Raw genomic sequence first — 15866 nt, forward strand, 5'->3', positions numbered from 1 at the left:
CTGACTTGGCAGTAAAATGATGTGAGAAAAGTCATAAATTTGACCTTTGTGCATATTGTGTTTCTTAATGTCCTTATTCTTTGTAGTATAGATTTCAATGCACTGCTGTGGATTTGCCTTGGAATAAAGTGTGTTTGATCTGTACATGCAATTGTTCCTGATAATGATGTATATTAAAAACAGAAAAACAAGGTGAGAAAGGAGATTTGATTGTATTTAATGTACTTATATATGCTTAATTCTCATGTTTTATAAATTTCATTCAAAGGTAAGTGATATTAATGATAGCTGAATGCCAAGGTAAACTGCAACAACTCCATTGTTGAAAAGTACACACAAAAAAACAAACTGTGACCTGAAAAGTAAACTTCCAGAGGATTATAGGAGAAAGTTTACTTACACATCAGGTATCTTAGTTGTAATTGTTCTGGCAGTTGATGTACATAAAATGAACAAAGTGGCTTGGCCCAGTGTTGCATTAACAGTTGAATAAATTAATGCATTCTCCATTGTTTACTTTACCTCCCAAAGTGTGAAAAAATTGCACCTTTGAACAGTAAACTCTATTGCTATAACCATCTGTTTGCAGTTTCATTACACACTCCTACCAGAATAACCTTCTCTTTGAAGAGAAAATTGATATGGGTTGTAAAAACTGCGGTCTCTGACCTTAGGTTTTATGTCCCTTGAGGTATCCCTGGTGTGGTCTCCACTGGTGGATGTTAAGGTTTCCTCAAGAAGTACCTTTATGTCTTCCAGCTAATTTCAGATAAGAAGCCCATGCATCAAAGGGTTGCCTGTCACACAGTGCTGAGCACTCCAGTCTCTTGTTCAAGCCTTAAAATGAGCTGAGTGAGACCCCACAACTTCATCCTGCCCTGCCCAGAACTGCTGGGCATCTGGCATGATGTCCTGTAGAGTGAAGGGTGTTTGTCTGCATGGACTTCACTAGCTCAGTCTTGCTTCTGAAACTGTTCCTATTGTCAATTAAGGACAATTAGCAGCACTAGTATTTAGCTTCAGGTAGAATGTTCACTTTTAATTCTGTTAAAATGTCATGAGTTTGTGTAATTTTGGGTGCATACTGTACAAGGGCACTAAACTGAGTAATTTCCAACTGAAATACTTGAATAGGGAAGTTAAAAACTGAAAAATGCCATTATTTGTAATCATGATGCTTTTAAAATAAACACTCTGGATAGTTTAGTAATGAAATATTACAAGCTTTGTTTAAAAAGCAAACACTCCCCCCCTTCCTCTTGAGCTTAAACAGTGGCTTGTTTAAAAAACCCAGTAAAATTCCATAACACTTAAACTCTTTTGAAGTAGTTTTTCAACATCAGCAAGTAATTCTGCAAATTGCTTTTGAAGATGAGGCTTCATTTACTCCAGCGTGTGCAGTCTGATGGAGTGGATTAGTGGGTGTGGACTGAAATGGTAATTTGGGCTTTTTTGTGTGCCTGGGTCTCTCTGCAGAACACTCCCTATCTCACACATCTCTGTCCTCCTGCAGTAGTTGTGAGAGGATCAAGGCTGTTCTATTTAATAGTTACTGCTGAAGACTTGAAATCTGTATGACTGCATTGCATTCATGTTGAATAATAATTTTTCATTTTTTGTTTTTCACTTTCATTCTACTAAATAATTTTTAATCAGGTTTTTTTTTTTTTCTAGAGCAATTTTTTTTTAAAATTAGGTGAGTTCCCAGAGCCAGCCCACACAAATATCAGTGGTGAGGTGAGGGTAGAGTAGAGATGTGCAGGTGGGGGTAGGAAAAGGGGCTGCTTGCTTTTTGTCTGACTTACATTATTTTGGGACTGCACCCCAGGACAGCGTGACTTCAACATCACATTTGAATTAGTAGTTACGTTATAAGACAGCCCAGCATGACAGTTCCCTAATTCTGCTGTGTACATTCTAAAGGAAAAAAAAAACGTCACTCAACTAATGCAAATTGAAATAATTTTTTGATTTTAATATTTTTCTATTATTATAAATAATAATACAAATTTAATATTTTTGTATTATTATAAATAATATTATAAAAATATTTTAATGTTTTTGTAACTGAGTTCATGGTTTTAGGCTAGCTGAAAGTGCTTCTTTTCATTTTGAAAGATAATGCAGAACTTTCTATGAAGTCTGTAATTATATAAAAAGAAGACAGCATTCTCCCTGCTTGCTACAAATCAAACCTTTCAAGTAGACAAAAAAATTATGATAAGTCATTATTTCAAACAAATTTCAGATGCAAAGTAGTCTTTTCAAGACAGGATTTATCTGTCTTGATGAAAAAGTTGAATATTAAATGTCATTGAAATTTTGACTGTTCATTTGCAGCTTTTTTTCATGGATGAAGATTTATAGATACAGCATGGTAGTTCTTCAGCTTCTATATAGAAAAAAAACCACCCCACTGACTCATTAATCCAATAAAAATATTCAACAGGAAGCAATAAAGCTTTTAAATTATATTGACTAGTTATTGAATAGGTATTCTGTTGTCATTTTAAAATCTCAAGGAGTCCAAACTTGCTTTAGCTATCTCAGTTTGATCTTTGTTCTTCATACAGGTTTCACAGTATTGGGGTGACTACCGATGCTTTATTTCTTTTAAAAAATTCCAGACTTTGTATTTTGAGAGTGATTTTTTTATTCACATAATTTTTGTATATGCTGAAAAAACTATGAAAAATGTTCAGACAGTGCAAGGTAATTTGGTGACTAATTGTCTCTGATAGTGAAGCGAAAAGAGTAAAGTCCTAAGTTTGTCCTGGAAGTGCAGTTTCTTCAGGCACATCATTGTGGGCACTGAAAACATTTTGTATTGATTCTATAGAACAGAGAGTTCCAGCATTAATAATTGAGGTGACAAGAAATTGTTTACATTACGCTATCAGTGTTCATATGTTGCCACTGAAAACCACTGTAGATGTGACATCAGGTTCCATTAGGCTGGAAAAAGAAACATAACAAGGAAGCCTCAGCTGGTAGCAGCACTTCTTCAGCAGTGAGAGGAGGAAGGAAGGGAAAGGTTCATTTGCAGAGGGATGAGGACAGAACTTTTATGGCTTTACCATAGGGGAAATCCACTCTGTTAAACCCAGGGTCTGGGACTTGAGAAGCAGCAGCTTACACACATCTTTCCTCTTGTAGAACCATATCTTTTATAAACCAAAAAGTTCTGAATTTCTGAGTTGCTTTTATTGCAAATTTATCTCTTGACAGCTTTTATTGGTCATAAAAAGGTGAATATGGCTGAAAAGCATTAAGCTGAGACACTTAAGGCAATAAAGGTGGCAGGAGGGAGCAGGTGCTGGCTGTGTTGGTGCAGATTTTTGTCTTCTTCAGTCAGTTTCTTGACTGCTCATGTGGAATAACCTCACAAAAACCCATCTAATAAAATGAGGAGTTCAGTGTTCTCTTGCTATGAATGTTTGGGCAACAAGTTGACACCTCCACAGGAGAACGCATGGTGAATTTCCAGATAGAGGCATTGCTTTGCCCATTGGTACTAAACTTTGTGAACACATTTGTAGAAGATTGGTTTAATGTGAAAATAAGTGCAATAAAAAAACAAGTTTTATACTTTTTGAAAGAAAAGCATAACCCTCAAACGATTTTTTTTGAGAGCAGAAAAAAAGTAAAAAATTGATTATTACTCTAGGGAGTTTTACTGCTTTGGTCCGTGTAAGTCATTAAACAGGGACCTCACTCTTGCTTGACTTTGCTGATTCTGGTTTAAGACCATTATTTGCCAATTAATTCTCTTATCTGTTTTTCAGCACCCATAGTAGAATTATTTTATTACATGAAGAATGCTCATTATCCCTTTGTATTAAGGACATGAACTGCTTTTGTGTCTTAGGAGTGTGGAAACAGAGGAGATGGAGCAATGAGGACAGAGTTATTTTTATTTTATATATATTTGTTTCAACTTTTCCAGTGGGATTTTTTTTTCACAAATACGGAACATTTACTTCTTGGGTGACTGCTTTAAACCAAATCCAAATGGTAAAGACTGGGGGATCACCACTTGTTTGTCATTTTAACCCTCATAACTAGTGCATGTAGCTTATCTAAATCAGAATGTATTTGTCTTAACTGCCTCTGTTTGTTTACATCAACTTTTGTCTGGGCTCTAACTGAATTGTAAGATCATTGAACAGGAACTGTTCCCACTATATGTGTTTAGTGCCTTTCACAATGGGGCACCAAGCCTCATGTTGTCTCTCCTGTAATGTAAACAGAAAGAAGTTAATCATTGTCATGGACAGATTTCTTTTCTTTTTCTTTTAGTGGTATATGTGATGTTAATTTGCTTATTTCGGACGTATTTTCAACATATTTTGGACACATGTCTCCTGCATTTTAAGTGATCTGCCTGCATGGCCTGTTACTTTTCTCTTCAAAAATATGTAATACAAGGTTCAAAACCTTTTTACTGAGGTGGTTTTGGTGTAACTTTACAGTTCTTGGCCACTTAGACTTTCTCTGCCCAAGCAGAAGTGGATAAACGTGGGAAATGGCATAAGGCAGTGCCTTTAATTTGGTTACTTTTTAAATTTTTAGATACTTGTATAAGGCAAATAATATAGGAGAAGCTTTAAGTCAGTTTTGGGTAAAGATTCTTTCTCCTTCACTTCTATGTTGTCTGTCCAGAGCTCATTTCAAGGAGTCATTAAATAAGTGACAATCACAGTTTTGTTGAATAAAACTCCCAACAGAGTAACTACAGGAATCTGTTACTGTAAACCTGTGTATGGAGGATTTATTTTATACATCCTTGTGTGATGTTGTGAAAAAATTATTACACAAAGTTAAAGGAAGCATTAGAGCAGTTTTGTGAGTGTTCTTTCACTTTTTACACCAACATGTTTTCAGCTTAGATTCTCTTCTAACAAAATCTAAGAAGAATAAGGCTTTAATTGCACATGTTTAAAACATACATGTAATGCAGTTTGTCTGCAGCTCTTTCAGAAGCTGTCAGTTAGTTCTTTTATACATAAGCAAGGCAAACCTCTCTGTGCAGTTGCAGTACTTGAGCACTGGTTCATTGAGATGAGACAGATCAGAGAGGATCAGTGCTCAGAAAAACCTCAGCCTTTTTCCCAGGGAGCCAGCTATCACATAGTGCTTCTATATTATGAGAAATAGTGAATATTTTTTCACCATCTCTGTGTAATTCATGGTTTTACAGACTTTTGCTGTGTCAGGCCTTAGTGTGGCACTGTACCAAGGTTACCATAAGCTGTGTGCCATGGATTACAGCATCTCTGTCCTTTCTCTTCCTCACCTTGAAACTCAGTAACATCTTATAACTAGAGTACCACAGCTCTAATTTAGTTAAATGACTTGTGAAAAGGATCTCATTCTTTGGGACGATTCTTAGAATGATCCTTGAGGAAGAGTCTTATACCTCTCTCTATAAAATTGTGTTCAAGTACTTATTCTTTCCATTTGAAAAAGCTGCATCTGCAGAGAAATTGTGAGTGTCTGGAGGGCTGTACACCACAGCTAGACTGAGGGGATTGGTTTGTTTGGGTTGGGGGTATTTTAAAAGCCCAGGATGGTATCAGATCAGTCTAACAGTGATGAGTATTGGTACCTGTGCAGACACCTTACCTCATGTAAGAGCTGCTTCAAGAGCTGGTTCTTCTCAGGTGGCAGACTGTGCATGGGCACTGCCTTCAGGGAAAAAAAGGAGGAAGGCATTGAAGCTGCCCTAAGTGAAGAGTAAAAACTTCCAGTGACTTGTGTCAGAGCATGTCCAGGGTCTGTCACATGTGGAGCATACCCACTGTCACCCTACAGTCAGTGCCAGTGAATGTTTCTTTCTACATCATTAGCACGGCAAGTTCTTTTTCTCTTCTTTATTGGCCTGCCTGGGCTGAGTCTTAGACAAGTTCCTCTAGCAAGAAGGAGTTATCCTTTAGGCATTATGGCAGTGATTTGACCTTGCTGTACAGATATTTTGTTGCCTCAGGTGGTGGACGAAAGCAAAGGACAGCAATATCCCTGGCACAGTGATTCTTAAGGCATTTTAGCTAGAGGGCATGTGATAAAAAGAATGGTATTTTGATAGGCTGCAGACAAGTCCAACTTATCCATTCCAGATAGTGTGAAGAGACTCCTGCTTGTAATTATGGCACTGAGGTGGCGCAGGAAGAGTCTGAAGAAAATTATTTCAAGGATGGTATCAGGACAATGTGAAGATCAAGTATGGGTGATATAAACAGCTCTGCACAGGTAGGAGTCACATCTGCTGAACTTGCAGCCACTGTCAACACTTGTCTAGCAGAGAGCACTTGGCAGTGCCTGGTTGTCCTGCAATCACCTGAAGCAGAAGGCAGTGAGTCTCCTTGTGCAGACTGCCAAGCTGGGAGCTAGCTGTTGTTAATTCTGATTTAGTTACCAATGCCATTACCAAGTCAGTCTTACAGACAGTATGGTCTTGTGACACACTTTGCACATTCAGCTAGTACTGAAATGGCTACTTGTGCTCTCTTTTTAGAGTTGGAGTGTGTTTAATTTGGGTGCCTTTTTAAGGCACTGTCTTTTGCCACCCTCTGGTGCCTTTTGCCAGACATGAAGAGTGTTCTGGGGAAGCATTGCTGTGTGCTTTCTCTGTTCTTAAATTTTAGAGACAGGTTGCCAGGCAAGATGGACATCTCGTCTGACCTGGTATGGCTTTCTTATGCAATTAGTACTTATGTAAGTGATCTGTCTTCTGTGTAATGTGAAACAAGGTTGTCTCACATGCTGCCTCTCCTGGAATACAGCTTTATTAATTTACACATACTATATGCACTAGTTGAGTGTTGCAACATCACAGAACCTGATCACTGAGCACAGAACTAGAGTGTGATTACTTTGTGATTAAAGATTTACCAAATCGATTATGTGTTACACAAGGTTGCTGCAGTATCAGAACTGCTATTCTGAAGAGATTAAAACTAATGTAAAATAATTCTGACATATTAATCTTTATAAACATCACAGGACACATTTCCTGTTTGAAGCATAATTTTTAAAATATTTCTCAAATGTCATAAAATAATTCTTTCTCCTTCCTGTCATCAATGCTTAGATCTCCCAGCAATCAATTATACTCAGTTCTCACTGCATTGAGAAATGCTGTGATTGTTCCTTATTGGACATTGGAGAATGAACTACTTGTAATAATGCAATTACATATGCTTATTAAAAAGAAAAATGTTAAGGGTTTGAGAGAGCCTTTGTGTTTCACAAAGATACTTCCTTTTTCAGGAATGATGTTGACCACTGATACCTTTAATATTGCAGCTATCTGTAACTGTGGTGATAGCAGAGCTTTGTCAAAGACCAGGATACATAGAGCTGAACAGTTTAAGAGGTACTCATAGCCACTTGGCTTTTAAAAGCATGAATCTTCATCATTTCAGCAAGCAATACTTTTGTCTCAAAGACAAGATAGAGATACTACATGCAGCTTGATATAGTTGGTTAGAATCTGGCTGGAATTAATGTTCTGTAAAGTATGTAAAGCAGCATAAGAACCATTGGTAACTGTTTACATGCTATTAATAATTAGCAACCTTCCTAGCAGACTGTTAGGAAAGAACCATGCATTGGGTACAATAGAAACTCAACTCCATTCGGTTGGGTTCAAATTACATTTGACTTCGACAGTGGGGCATGAATGGGGCTCATTTGAGTTTCTGCCACTGTAAACAAAGAGATGTTGGAATGTTTCATTTGTTTATTGATTTATTTATTTGGACAGGTGCAACTTGATCATATGAAAAAAAATTAATTCAAATATAAGCTGAAAATAGCTTAGTAAGCATTGTCCAGTCGGAGTATATGATATTAACCAATGTCTTGACTCAAAATAATTTAGTCTGTGGCTGGTTTTGAATTTGGGTCTTAGAATAATCAAATCATGTTCTGGAGAAAGTGCTTTACCTGGACCTAGAAAATAGAAAATACAGATTTTATTTTCTGATTCATTTCTTTTTATTTACTAAGTTCCTTCTTTGACTTTCTGCTAAAAATTATGTGCACGTCTGTAAGGTAGGCTGTGTTAATGGTAATAGAGCTCATCCTTGGGAAGAGGTCATTCAGTTCTGATGGATCCCATCTGTATGAGGATGATTCTCTGGGGTGTAATTTTCCTCAGCTATTTGAAACCCTCTCATAAGTGCTCCAAAGCGATCAGGTTCTATAATTTGCAAGAGGAAAGAGCTAGGAAGATTGTTGGTGTGATTGTATGTTAGAATGCAGTATCACAGGACTAATAGCCTAAATTAATGCAGGGAGAGAGTTGATTCAGGCTTTTTTTTTGGCATCTCCAGCACCTGGACACCCACATTTCTCCAAAGTGAACATTACAAAGGGAGAATGGATGATGGTAGCACCAATTTAGGATTTGGGGCAGGGGAAGGTTGAGACTAGAGAAACAATATGGAGTTACATGCAGAAGACATTACCCATGGTACAAAGTTTTCCAGTTCTTTTGTGTTAAATGGAAAATTGCTCAGCAATCTGCTAACAAATCCCACAAATACCTTGCTTACAGGTAAGAAATAAACTTACAGAAAGATTGAGCTGACCTTGCACATGTAATACCTTACATTATCTTACCATACAACACAGCCCATGTTGCAGCTGTGTATTGTATCATAGTCCTATCAGATATGTTCCTCTGTCTCTCAGCAGGTGGAATGAATTGGATATACACTCAGATTTGGAAGCAATGCCTTTAATATTTCAGTTCACACTAAGAATCTGCTGTCTTTATTTTCCTTTCAACATTACATTGCATTTGAGCAATGACAGGGCTTCTCCTGTGCTGCACACGTTGGATTCCTGTCAGTGCTAACAGAAGGTATGTGCACACACCAGTGGAAGCACGGATTAGAGTTTCTCTTGAGGTGAACAACTGTTTATAATTAGAGTTGTGGGAATGAAGGAAAACCCAGCTAGCAAGCAAGCAGTCCCTCTTCCAAAAAGCTTGGTAAACTCATAAAGCTCAGGGGCTTAATCTCTGAACCAGAGTGCTTGTTATCTAATCCCCACCAGCTGTTGTGTACTTGGTAGCCATGACATCTGTAATAGAGCTGAAGGGCCTGTCTATATTGGTTGGCACCTTTACCCACCAACTGAACTCGATTCTTCTCTCATTGCTCACATTTACCTGCTTTAAATCATTAACCAGTTGCTCAGGGTTTGATCATCCATTTAACCATACTTTATAATAGAAGTCAAGTGCTGCTTTTCACATTAAGCATATTTTAGGTGTGTAGGTCTTCAGCAGGTCTCATTTTTGTGTTGCTTATAAGAAAAAGGTATCAGCCACAAGAATTTCCTCTGGTTTCATACTGATTCCTAACACAGACTTAAAACTGACCTGGGAGTGAAATCTCTTGAGTTGTATTTGAACTGAAAACCATCACACTTCCAGTAAACAGAATAAAGAATTATATGCATCTCCATTCACTGATGTGTATGAATTGCTATGGGTAACTATAGAAGGTATAATATAAATGTAAGCGAGGTATATGTGTTCATTATAATTGTGAAAGGACACTTGTTTTCAGAGATCACTGTCAGCTAGTGGATATTGTTCTTTTTGAGCTGGCAGAGGACAGGAATTGGCCCATTTTGAGAAAATCAGCCATTTTATGTCTCCCAGTTCTTGAGTGAGCGCTGTGAATCCAAGCCCTGAGCACCACCAGCAGTGCAGAGGAACAGCTGCTGTGCAGAGTGGAGTGTGACCCCTTCATGCTAGGTGTGGATAAAACTCCTATTTTGGTCCTTGTAAGGGCTTAGAGGGAAGGTGCCTTGTTCCTGGGTTCCACATGGGTTTAGTTAGGAGCTAAGGGCTGAGCTGTTCTCCAGGTAGGAGCATTTCTGGACATGGAAGAACATACCTGTGGGTTATTTTACTGGTTAAAACAGAGCTGTTTATGGCTTCCTGGCACTGTGAATAGTTAGATTGGGCAGCTGAAGTTGATACTGTGGCCAAAACTGGGCCTGAAGGCTGCAATAAATGTCTGCTAGCTGTCATCATATTATTGTGGGTCTAAGATTTTGAACTGCCCTAAGACAGCTCCAGTGTCTGTAATACCAGCTGTCAAAATCCAGAATACTGGCCTCATAAATAAAGCTAACTATACTAAGTTTTCAAAGGAATGCCTCTCAAGTTTTGTTAAATTTCATTATAGTAATTTTTCAGTTGGAGTTAATTTGATTGATTTTTATTTTTTTTCCCCCAGAATGGCACAAAGAAGTTCTGGGATTTTATGAGGACACATGACAGGTAACAATGGCATCACATTATTTCCCATTATCTTCTGTTGTATTTCATACTGTGTTCTCTTTAACTGGTCAAGTGTTGTTGATGTTTTCTTTCCTCCAATTTCCTCTTCAATTCTCACTTCTTGTGTAATACTTACATGTGGTTTTCTACTGTTTAAGATAGAATTAGCAGAAATTTTAAAATCTCCTTGTAGTTTATTATGTTTTTAGTAAGTTTTGTCTTTTCTTGATTGTTCCAGTATTAGAGTTTTAACACATAATTGTGCATTAACACATTATTGTGCACATTATTTACACATTACATTATTAACACATTATTGTACATTTTAATGATTACATAGAAGATGGAACTGACAGTTGGGATTGTATGAAATTCTCTTTTTTGAGTGAGAATTTATTACCTGAAGGAAAGAGTTTATTCTGTCTTTCCAAATGTATTTCTGTGATCAGAGAAGAAAAGCAATTAACTTCTGACTTCAAAGATCAGTTCATACAACATTATAACAAATAAGGTGTATATAAAACAGACCAAGTCTCAGTGTTATTAAAAACTAAAATATTTATATATGTCTTTCAAAAAGTATTAATATTTAATCTGTTTGCTGAAAATTCAGGCATTAGAAGATAAAAATAAAAAGCAAGGGTAACAACTTTTTCCAAGAAAAAGCTTTTCTAAATCTATTAAATGTAAAAAATGTAGCAAAACACTAAAATAAATTGTGACATAACCAGAGCCACATCAGGAGATGTGTTTTTTGTGTGCATTAAATTACTAAAATCCGTTGCATTTTGGGAAATTCTTCTCTGTTGAAACCCTCCAAGTCCTTACATTATTCTTTTTGTGATGTGAATCTTTATATGCATGTGGGTGCCTGGGAGGGATATAAAATTCTAGCAGCAGTTTTTATCTATATAAAGATTATGAAGGTAAAATTTTCAGGAGAATTGGGAAAGTATTAGTTGGATTAAAAATGCCTGTAGTGCTTGAGAATGAGGACAGAAACGGGAGTGATATTTCAATACTGAACTTCACACTTGCTTTTGGAATTTGCCTGGAAGACAGTTCTGTCTTTGCACTTTGTCTGTCCATATGGGCATGTGCCTGAATTTATGATGGCAGATACAAAGGCTGAAATGATAATTGATTGCTGGAAATTTAATATATTCCCATTCAAGCAAGTGAATCCAGCCTCAAGTCACAGTGCTGAGAACATGACTTCCAGATGAATTTATATGACTATTTTTGTTTAAACTTTGGTTTATCACTGTGTGATAATGTGTGAATATATGCAACTAACTGAGTGGGGTAAGTATTAAAGGATCAGTTTTCCATGAACTTCTTGGGAACAGTATTTCTGAAGGACTTTTGTGGACATTTTTAAAATAGTTGAGAACATAACTTTATAAAAAGGCTACAGCCACATGTCATGCCAGTCATCTCTGGTCACATAACATTTGTTAGCTTCAGATGCACAACAGCTGCCACCCCAACTTATTAGTGACTACTGTGGAACTGCAGAATGTCTAACACTCTTTCACAAGGAAATTCGTGGCAGCTTCTGACACCAAAGGTAGTAATGTGAACTTCCTGCATAGGAAATCCATGGGTTTACATAAATTTGTTTTTGTGAATAGGAAGACAGTTATTACCCAATACATTAGTCAGATTCAAAATCCCTTATAATACTTTAAAGCTCTACATTTTGATGTATTTTAATAGCTGTGATGGTTATTGTATGGAAAAGTCATGCTAATTAGTTCCTGAAGATTATAAAGAACTTCATGCTGAGAGAACTCTTACAGGTTCATTACTGTCAATGACAGATAAATATTGAAGAAGAGGAGAGGTTTCTGGAACACAGTTCTGTTGGTCAGGATTTCCTGCTGTGTATGTCTGCTTGAAGAAGATTGTACATGTTTTCCAGAATTAAGATCCCTTTTCCATAATATCTTTTCATAAGTATTCATAGCTTACAATGAATGCTCCAAGTGTCTGCAATAAGGCTATTTACCTGAACTGAGCATGTTCTGTAAAGATCTGTAAAGAATACATGTATATATTATATATTTACATAGAATTTATATGTATTACAAATTTAGTGATGATGAATTAAAAAAACAACTGTGTAATCCTGTAAAACCAGATATTGTGCCTAACCCATGTCTTTATTTGTCATCCTCTTTCAGCAGCACAAGTTAAACATGCTTAAGACTGACTTCCTTGCTGCGTGGTAGTGAAATGAGAGCTTGTGTGCTGGGTTCCTTTGGGACCCCAGTGTTCTGTCTCATTTCCAATTAGGTCAATGTAAGCCAATATTTAATAGATTTGTATCAGAATATACAGGAAAATATTTACCAAGAGAGATGAAGTTATTGTTGTATAAATGAATCCTTTCCAACTGTTCAGATGAACAGCTGATTAAATTGTACAAAGACAAAAGCACAAGGGCTGCAGTAGTCACTTCATTTGCCTTAGATGTGAGTCATCTTTTAAAATCTCACTATATGTTGCAGTAGGGCAAGATCATTTAACCATATGTAGTCTGGTGGTGTAACTCTAGCACAAGGTAAAATAGCAAAATTGGTATTACTTTTCCTTTTCTTCCCTTTATTTCTTTTCTTTCCTTTAGTTATTGCACATCTTGGGCATGAGTCTACAGTATGTGGTTCATGAGCTCTCTTAAGATCAAGATCATTCAGAACTAGACATCCATCCTGATGTCACTGCTGTAATTCATGTTGAACAAATAATTGCTTATTCCCAATCCCTCCCTGCCATTTAAAGACAAAAATAGTTATGTGCAATTTATTACTGGTCACACAATAAACTGTGTTAAGGCAAACCTTCAGAACCTGTGCTGTCAGAAGTCAACTGTGTGTCAGCATAGACAAAAGAAGCAGCATTTCTTACCATATTTAGGTTTAAATTCTAATAGGAGGAAGATCCACAACACAAGGACCATACCTATGGACAGTAGTTTGGTCCTAGAATGCTTTGCCCAGAGTCTCCATCCTTAGAGAAATCCAAACCTTTACTGGACAAAGCTCTGAGAAATCAGGCCCAACTTAGAGTGACTTCTAACAGGAGATTGGATCAGATGATTTCCAGAAGTCACTTACATCCTGAAGGTGTCTATGATTTTACAAGCATATTAAATGTTTAATGAGTGTTACAATTCCCATCTGAAAACTGTCAAAAATTTGAAAACTTGTCAAGGAATCTGTCAATTCATAAGCCATTTTTCTATTGGAAAATAATGAGCTTACTATTGTTCTTGTCCTGTGGAGTTAGATTTAAGTTAATATTTATTTGAAACACACAGATGAACATTGTCAGAGCTCATTGGAAGGTTTTACAATGTCATTAAAAACAACAATGAAGTTTACTCAAAATGAATGAAGTAAAAATCCTTGATTACCTCTTCTCCACTGTAATTATTGAACAAGTTTATTGAGGTGTTGCTCCTAAGTGTTAAATAATTTTGGCCTGTTGTGTCAGGCACACAGCACAAGATGCTTTCTGCAGTTATGCACTGCTTACTTTTCTAATTAAGTGTAATTTTCACTTTAATACTCAAGGTGATGTGTTTGGTCATTATTAAACATATCCTAATGAAAATCAGGCAGAGTGCAAGCAATGAAAATTTAGATACAAGGTTTATTTCAAGATTGTTTTTAGGCTTGGGTCTGTCAGAACTGGTTAGCAATTTGTGGGGGTGTGATTTGTGGGCTGGTAATTTTTTTAAGGACTCGGCTTTTAAAAATTAAAATCTTTATCAGGAGAACATTTGCCTTCTGCAAATTTGTGGTGATTTTCTGTTAGAAATAGAAACATACTAAATTTTACAGAGTAACCATCGATACCTGTAGCAAAAAAATATTCTCTAAAACCAGACTCAGGTTACAGTTATATTCTCCCTCATCCTAATTTTGCTATATATAGTACAGTAAGAGCCTGAAATGTAATACTTAAGTTCTACATTCATCTACTTTATAAAGCAATAGACCACATTCGTTTCAGGTTTCAGCAGCTCCCCTTAAACAGATTCAAGGCTTTTAAAAGGCATAATTTGGGAACAGATGAAGGTCAGTGCACAGTCATGTGCTCCCTTCTGTGCTTTGAGTAATAACGCCTGAGAACAGGGACACAACTGTACCTTTTCCTAGTTGACAAAACAAAATTATGTCTACCTCTCTATGTGAAAGTATGAAAAATTCACTGTAAAGTTCACTGCATTTAAAAGAGAACAAATTTGAGGAGACTGAATTGTGTGCAAGATAGTTATGTGAGTTCCTCTGAACTCTGAAAATATCATGTGATGAATAAAAAGCATTTGACTAAAAAACTTGCAACTCTACATATGCATTGTACCCCATTCATGCTGCATTTTTACCTGCAAAAACATGTCACAGTGACTCAGCAGTAGCTCCTGACTTAAAAATTCTTAGTGAAAAACCCTGAAAGTTTACTCTTATATTCCTGCTTTATAAGATTTGCCTTTTGTGGATGTACCACTCGTCAGTTTTTCTGGGTCTGGATTGAAGGCACTTGAGACAGTAATTTGTGTTTGAATTGAAGTGTTTATTATTTCTTATCCATACAACAGTCTTATTATTGTGAGTTGGGCAGCTTTTCAATAGAAGGCACAAAATGGCCAACAATCTTTTGTTACAAGGTCTTTTAAGATTTAACTATCTAATTAAGAGCTGGCACCTAGATTATTTCCCCTTTTGACCCAATAACTGATCCCAAAGAGCCCACAATGCAGACTTTTCTGCCCAATTACAAAATGGCACCCAAACCAATGAAGAGGAAGGAAGAAGAAGCATGTAGAAGAAACCCAGGACAACACCCCATGCCCTCCATCTTGCTGCCATCCACAGCATACTAAAAATCCCAAAACCTAAATTTCTCACCAAGTGATGCACCTGCACTGCTCTCTATAATCTGTTTCACACTTTTGTGGATTCCAGTCTATCTTGAAGTCTAGGAAACTTTCTCCATGACTGAGGGTCAAAGTCAATGCTCCCCTGGGGGTCAGGGCACCCCAGAGCAGACAGAGAAATATTCCTGGTGTCCTGGGCTTCCACAGCCTTTTTGTTTTTTCAAGTAAAGAGATGAACTTGTTTCACATTTCAAACAAATTAATTCCTAATCTAATTTGCTTCCTCGGAAGAAACGACTTTACACTTTATCTATTACAAAGACAACTGAAAAGTGTAGTTTTCCATCAGGAGTGAAGGAAACCTTTTTCCTTACGGGGTGAAGGAAACCAGAGCAATCTCCACCTCAGCTCATTCCCTCCTGCAGGCAAACAGGAGGAGGTTCTCCAGGCAGGTTAGGAGTGAGCATAACTCCACAGGAGGAGGTGCAGGTGTGGAGGCTGTGTGCTGTGCATTACCTGGCCAAGGGCAGAGATCAGGAGGTGCTGCCCAGGGCACTGAGGGTCACAGCCCAGCAGCTGTGGCTGCATCCCAGCCCTGGCCACGGGAGCAGCCAGCGATGGTCACAGAGCTGGGCCAGTGGCCTGCAGGAGCCACGGGGGCTATTCTGGCTCAGTGGC

The 15866-nt window shown here is 37.3% G+C and overlaps 1 protein-coding gene across 3 annotated transcripts in view; it reads left to right on the plus strand.

Annotated features, from left to right (window-relative positions):
- NUDT14 (nudix hydrolase 14) overlaps window positions 1–15866 on the plus strand; it is a 60180-nt gene that overhangs the window by 17809 nt on the left and 26505 nt on the right. The window contains exons 1-2 of one of the 3 annotated variants that reach the window (XM_063159801.1): window positions 6208–6249; window positions 10260–10303. In XM_063159801.1, coding sequence (XP_063015871.1) covers window positions 6223–6249; window positions 10260–10303 — 71 coding nt within the window. In that variant the 5' untranslated portion in view covers window positions 6208–6222. Of the gene's footprint in view, window positions 1–6207; window positions 6250–8811; window positions 8870–10259; window positions 10304–15866 lie in introns of those variants that run through there. The other 2 variants (XM_063159802.1, XM_063159800.1) reach the window with 2 other exon arrangements.

This window comes from Melospiza melodia, chromosome 6, assembly GCF_035770615.1.
Source record: "Melospiza melodia melodia isolate bMelMel2 chromosome 6, bMelMel2.pri, whole genome shotgun sequence".
NCBI lineage: Eukaryota > Metazoa > Chordata > Aves > Passeriformes > Passerellidae > Melospiza > Melospiza melodia.